The following is a 7,172-nucleotide window of genomic DNA, read 5'->3' on the forward strand; positions in this document are numbered from 1 at the left end:
GTATATATATATATATATATATATATATATATATATATATATATATAAATATAAATATATAAATAAATAAATATTATTATTATTATTATTATTATTATATTTGTATTTATTTTTTTTGTTTGTTTGTTTTGTAAGCATTTTTCTGGTGATCTTCTCATTCTCTCTGTCTGATCCTACAGGTGGTACTTTGCAGTGATCTCCATGTCCGGTGTGTTTGCGGTCACTTTCTCTGTTATCTTTGCGTATGTGGCCGATATCACGCAGGAGCACGAAAGGAGCACAGCCTATGGCTTGGTGAGCAGAGGACCATGATTCATGACTTCCTTTTGATGTTGTGCTGTAACCGACTTCACTGCAACTATACGTGCAACAGCAATTTTTTTATTTTTTTTTTTGTAGCGCTTAGGCATATATTGGTTTCCTGTTGTTTTGAAAGCTGTCTGCAGTTTCCTTTTTTGCCCTGCAAATAAGAAATGAATGTGTTAATTGCGTTGATGAACATTTCCCTTGTGGTCAGCACAGCTGATTAATCTCAAGATTCCGTTCCTCGCCCACAGGTATCGGCCACTTTTGCAGCCAGTCTGGTGACGAGCCCGGCGATCGGTGCATACCTGTCAGTGACATATGGAGATACTCTGGTGGTGATCCTTGCCACGGCCATTGCCCTGCTAGACATCTGTTTTATTCTGGTAGCGGTTCCTGAGTCCTTGCCTGAAAAGATGAGACCAGCTTCATGGGGAGCCCCAATCTCATGGGAGCAGGCAGACCCCTTTGCAGTGAGTCAATGTATATTGTATATTGGGCTTAATTTATGTGTCCCGTACGTGACCTTTCTTGTCCCGTTTCTTGCCTGCTACTGACTGATACAACAGCAGCAGTGCTGATCACTTGAGATCACTGACACCTGTCATCATCCAGTCACAGCCACCCTCACGCAGTATACATAACTAAATCAGAAATCGTGAACATAACTGTTCGAGGAAGGCTGCGCTGCGGAATCCTCTATGCGATTGTCCCGTATTTTCCTTTTCTGAAGTTGGCAACTTTACTAATGTCATAGAAAGCAGTCATAGTGTCAATATTCAGTTGACAGCTATGAATTAATTAATAATTAATAGTTTCATATGAATAATAAATTATAAAATAAAATATAAATGATAAACTATGAATAAATTAATAAACCCACTTTTTTGGAAGGCACTACATTTCAAAGTTTTTGGGTCAGTAAGAGTTTTTCTTTTCTTTCTATTTTGTATTTTTTTTGCTTTTGAAGAAATTAATTTAGTTAAAAGATGTATTAAGTGACAGTAAAAAACATTTATAATGTTACAGATATATGTATGTATATATCAATAAATGCTGTTTTAAACGTCTTCATTCATCAAAAAATAAATGTTTCACGGTTTCCACAAAAATATTAAGCAGCACAACTGTTATCATTGATAATAATAAGAAATGTATCTTGAGCATTAAATCAGAATATGTAGAATTCTGATGAAGACTGGAATAATGGCAAATGAAAATTCAGCTTTGTCATTACAGGGATAAATTACATTTTAAAATATATTTAAATAAAACAAATGTATCTAAATAAATGCATAGTTAATAAACATTAAAGAGACTTCTTTAAAAAAAAATTATCGACCCACAATCTTTTGAACAATAGTGTGTATATATTACATTATTATTCATATTAAATTTTGATGGATAAAAATTATAATGGTCATTATTTGGATATTAATATTTTAATATAGTATTTTATATTTTTCCCATCTAAAAGGTTTTTGAAAATGCTGTTTTGCATGTTCCCACTTAGGTTGCCTTGTTGTCTCAAATCACTACCATTGTCAATACCATTTTGACAAAAAAAACAACAACCTCTGAGCTGCTGTACAACAGCAGGCATTTGAAGAAGAATGGCAAAGATGTCATCTGTCACTTATTAAATGAATCACCCACTCATTCTCTCTCAGTGTCATGCTCTCTCTGTGACTCTTGTTCACAGTCCTTGCGTAAGGTGGGCCAGGACTCCACAGTTCTCCTGATCTGCATCACAGTCTTCCTGTCTTACCTGCCTGAGGCTGGACAATATTCCAGTTTCTTCCTGTATCTCAGACAGGTACAGTTCACACCTTTTGTATCAATGCCACAGACACAGATCTGTAACGCTGTTCGCTGCAGGTGGCATGAACATAGAGTGACGTTTATGCAAACACTCAAACCTTGTTGTAGCTTAAGCAAATACCCAAAATTGAGTCATGAATCTGAGTCATACTTCACAGAGCCTCCCTCACCCTCCAAGTTAATAGTTACAAATAACTGTTCTAACTGCTTGAGATAGTCATGTGATTTTTACTCGCTCATCTTCCACTGTAGTTAAAGTGCATCCATTTTGCACAAGGCCATTTGCCCATATTTCAGAGCAGAGCATTGTGTGGTTTTATGAGATGCATGCATGCAATACCACAGGCCTGATGTACCTGCATCTGATCACTACATCATGTAACGCTTGTTCTTCATCCGACTGACAGTTATTGGAAATTAAGATGATCTAAATGAGGAAACGGCATTAATGACATGTATGCCATTGATGTTGATGTTTTTTTTATATTAATAAATCAAAGATTTATTTCACACCAGTGCTGTTATCATAAAATTATTAATTGAAATTATACTGTATATATTATGTAATTATATATAAAACATTAAATTACTTTTAAATTGTAAAATTATGAACTAAAATCTGAGACAGAAATAAGATCATTTAAATATATATTTAACAAAATTATAAAAATGACAAATGCATATTAAAATTACTAGTAAAATGAAAACTGAAAATGTACAAATAAAAGCTAATTAAAAATGGTAATAAAAAACTATATTAGTTAATAAATAATACTAAAATAACACCATTATTGGCACAGTTAGATTCACTGGATTGTTGCAGCCTAACTAAAATGATCTTGTTATTGAATGGTTCTAAACCTAAATCATAAGATCTTCTTAAACTGTGTAAATTTTCAACTAAACAACTTTTGACTTCAATTCTCAGGTCATTGAATTTACATCAGAAACAGTCGCTGCCTTCATTGCGGTGGTGGGAATCCTGTCCATCTTGGCTCAGGTTGGTTTCCAGGCTTTTTTCCATCCTTTCCATTGTAAGTTTGTACTGCCTGCCTCTGAGCAGCACAGCGAGTGTTCTTTCGCACTAATCACTAATGCTCACTGTGCGAATGCGTCAGGCGTTAGGTTGTAAATAAAGCCAGTGAAGATTTGCAGAGTAATGGTTCATCTCTCTGTGCAGACGGTGGTCCTGGGAATCCTGATGCGTTCCATAGGGAATAAGAACACTATCTTGTTAGGCCTTGGCTTTCAGATCCTGCAGCTGGCCTGGTACGGCTTTGGCTCCCAGCCCTGGTGAGTTGATAACCTTGGGTTACGAGTCCGACTCTCTAACCATTAGGCCACGACTTCCCCCATTATTGTGATGTTTTATTTGTGAAGCTTTATTTAAAGCACTTGAACAAGACAGAAATAAGACAAGAAAATAAGACGTTATGTTCTGCTTATGTGACTCATTTATCATGCCATTACATGCATCATTTATATTTACATTTATGCATTTGGCAAACTTTTATTCAGAGCAACTTACATTGCATTCAGGGTACTCGTTTATTTTTTATTAGTTCTTGCTTTCCCTGGGAATCAAACACGTGCACCATGCTTTACTCTTTGAACTATAGGAAAGCTATAATCAAGTTATCTATCTGTGTCTCTTGGCTGGAACTCAATTAGACAAGTAAACATGACCTCAGCAGTGTGTGTTTTGGATCAGTGCATGTTCCTGAAACCAGTTACACATGCACGTAAATTAAAACAGATTGAGAGTCTGTGTGTGTGTGTATGTGTGTGTGTGAGAGAGTCTAATGGTTGATTTGTCTCTTAAGGATGATTTGGGCCGCTGGAGCCGTTGCTGCCATGTCCAGCATCACCTTCCCAGCAATCAGTGCCATAGTGTCCCGCAACGCAGACCCCGACCAACAAGGTGAGAGACATGCAGCAACACCACAGTAACATCGGCAAAACGTGTCCAGTCTTAATGTATTCATACACAAAATCCTCTGGCTGGCACATTTAGTTAAGCTTAGTCACAGAAAGATTAGAGTCACTGTTTATTGTCATTGCATGGCTCTCTGAATGATATAATTCTGAGGGTTCATTAGCTGCATTCCCTGGACAAAAACAAACCTTTGTTAGTTTCATGTCTCTTGTGTAACTATGCAATCTCATCTCATGCAGTAAAATAATTTAAACTCATTTATTTTATGTGTATACAGTATACTGTATGTATTTGGTAGCCATGGAATAATCAGGATAATACACAGTCTGCCAGTTCAGAATAAACCTGTTCAGTTTACTTTTAACTCAATAATGACTGACTGATCTTATGAAATTTGTTGAATTATTTTTTGTGCACAGAATTGTGGTCGATACTAATAAGCGGATTAATTGTTTTAATGATACTAAAATAGTAAATTATATGATGTTATATTATATGATAGTAAATTATATTATATCATATTTTTGTGTAAATGTAGAATTATGCACTAAAACCTAAAATAATTTTAATTAAATACACTACAGTTTGAAACCTTTTTTATGAAAGAAGGCAGCATTTATTGTTAGCAAAAATACAGTAAAACGGTAATATTGTGAAAATATTACAATTCAAAACAAATGTTTACTATTTTAAAATAGAATTGCAGCTGTTACTCCAGTCACAAGTGTTACATAATTCTTCAGAAATCATTCTAATATGCTGATTTGGTGCTCGGGAAACGTTTATTATTATTATTATTATTATTATCAGTGTTGAGAACAGTTGTGCTACTTAATATTTTTGTGGAAACAATGATAAATTTTTTCAGGATTAGAACATAATTCGATTTTTTTGGAACATTTTGTAACTTTTTTTTGTGTCTTTACTGTTACTTTTGATCATGAAGTAATTAATGTGTCCTTGCTGAATTAAAGTATTAATTACTTTAAAAACAAATTATGCTACATTTTGAATGGTAGTTATTATTGCATTATAATGTATATTTAAGTGACCTGTATACTTTTTTAAAGAAGTGATTGGAAAAATGCACTCTTATTCAATTTCAGGTGTGGTGCAGGGAATGATCACAGGAATCCGAGGATTGTGTAACGGTCTGGGTCCAGCGCTCTACGGCTTCGTCTTCTACCTGTTTCACGTGGAGCTCAGTGAAATGGACCCCGCAGAGAGCCTAGAGAAGGGTGCCAAACCCAACATGGCCAACCCTACAGATGAGGTGAGTGTTAATAGGCATTAAGAAATCTCTATGTATTACAAAACATGTACCCACCCACAAATCTCTCTGCATCTGTGCCCCTTCAGAGTGCCATCATCCCCGGCCCTCCCTTCCTGTTCGGAGCATGCTCAGTGTTGCTGTCCCTGCTGGTTGCACTCTTCATCCCAGAGCACAATGCCCTCAACCTGCGGCCCGGCAGCTACAAGAAGCACAACAACGGCGCACAAAGCCACTTACACAGTTCGCAAGGTGGACCCTGTGAGGGCAAGGAGCCTCTACTAGAGGACAGCAGTGTATAACCCCACTGACGAGGGGGGTGGGCAACGGACCCCAAACCCCCTCACAATCACCACCCTAACCTTTCCAAACGCACACGAGCAGTGCACCTTTTACACAAGATGACGTCACCGTCCTCTCTTGTTCCCTCTCAGAACGAGCTGTGGGAACTGGTGCAGATATTACAAGTGCGTAACTGGGCCAACCGGGAGCTGACCTTGGCCTTGAGGAACAAGAAGTGGAGCTAAAGACATTTTGCCTTGCACAAGTGTAGGGAAATGCGAGCAGACCCAGTTTTGTGCTGATACAGACTTGGTGACGGTTTTCCTCATTTTTACTGTTACGTAGTTTGTTTGTTTTTTTTCTCTCTTTCAGAATTTCAACGTAAATTATATAAATGTTCCTTGTCCAAAGACCTTGTAACTAACAATAGGGAACGTGTCTGTCGTGACGTTGCAGGCTAACTTTTGATGTGCTGCTTTCTACTGGTTCTTCTTGGTTGTTTACTACAGATTGAAAAGCGCTTCTGGAGAAGAGCGGCTTTTCTTTGAATCCTAGAGGAAACGCCACCAAGAAATGTAAGGAAGAGGGTCAACAGCATCATTTCGCGCAGTCATCGCCGTTGTATCATGCCCCTTCAACCTACAGGTTCTGTTGTTCTACATCAGATGAAATGGTTTGTACTTCCTCTCCTTTGCTATTATGAGAGGTCTGTCATAATTCATGCAGGGGGGGATAAAAGTTGCCTTTAAGTGACTTTCTATCGCAATTACCAAACCCAGATGAAGACTACGCTCTGAGAAGGGTCAATCGTATCGCTCCTGTTGGAGCCTGCTCATATTTCATTTTCGTTTATCGTCCGCCTCGCCACCAGAACTCCCTGTGAACGTCAACACTGCCATGTTCCAACAGGCTAGCAGGGTTACGAGCTTACTGACCGCATACCTAGTTTTCATATTAACGCAAGCACTGATGTGGGTGGAATAGCTTACATGTTATTGGATGAGCGTCGCTAGATCCAGTGAATTAATATCACACATGCTGCTACTGTAGGATGTACATGGTTACAGAGTTCTGTGGTATTGTACTAGACTCTAAACGTGGTATTTCTATTAGAGCTGAGCTTTCTTGGCGAGTCGTAATTTTAGACTCCAAATTTTGTGGCCGATTTAGATTTGCAGTGCATTTTCTTTCTGGTGAGACAGACTTTGAATACTTTCATCAGATCTCAACATGAACGTTGATTTTCCAGAGAAAACCTCAAGTGCATTCAGATCACAATTTTTTTTTTTTTTTTAAACTCTCTAGGTTTTGTTTATTTGGTTTCAGGTGCCATACCTGACTTTATTTCTGTCTTTGTGTGTTTTTATTCATTTGTGTGTTTGACTCTTTGGAATTTGTATGGTTTTCTTTTACTATTTTCAAGACAAAGATGCTCCACAGGCTTAGTCATTGTAACTAGTTTTTAACTAATATTTTGGACCATTTATGTTCTCTTACAGCATTGAAAACCATGTAAATGTTACTTAACATTGACTGAAAAGGTTTTTCCTTTATTTTGCA

General features: G+C 37.2%; 1 protein-coding gene across 3 annotated transcripts in view; it reads left to right on the forward strand.

The window, feature by feature from the left end:
• Nucleotides 1-6,938, forward strand: part of mfsd14a2 (major facilitator superfamily domain containing 14A2) — a 20,225-nt gene extending 13,287 nt beyond the window's left edge. For all 3 annotated transcript variants that reach the window (XM_016448336.1, XM_016448337.1, XM_016448338.1), the window contains 8 exons: nt 180-294; nt 558-776; nt 2,006-2,119; nt 3,053-3,124; nt 3,305-3,417; nt 3,948-4,045; nt 5,167-5,333; nt 5,420-6,938. In XM_016448336.1, the coding sequence (XP_016303822.1) occupies nt 180-294; nt 558-776; nt 2,006-2,119; nt 3,053-3,124; nt 3,305-3,417; nt 3,948-4,045; nt 5,167-5,333; nt 5,420-5,632 (1,111 nt within the window). In that variant the 3' untranslated portion in view covers nt 5,633-6,938. The remainder of the gene's footprint in view (nt 1-179; nt 295-557; nt 777-2,005; nt 2,120-3,052; nt 3,125-3,304; nt 3,418-3,947; nt 4,046-5,166; nt 5,334-5,419) is intronic.
• Nucleotides 6,939-7,172: the final 234 nt, after the last annotated feature.

This window comes from Sinocyclocheilus anshuiensis, unplaced genomic scaffold (genome assembly GCF_001515605.1).
Source record: "Sinocyclocheilus anshuiensis isolate Anshui unplaced genomic scaffold, SAMN03320099.WGS_v1.1 scaffold940, whole genome shotgun sequence".
NCBI classification, from domain to species: Eukaryota; Metazoa; Chordata; class Actinopteri; order Cypriniformes; family Cyprinidae; genus Sinocyclocheilus; species Sinocyclocheilus anshuiensis.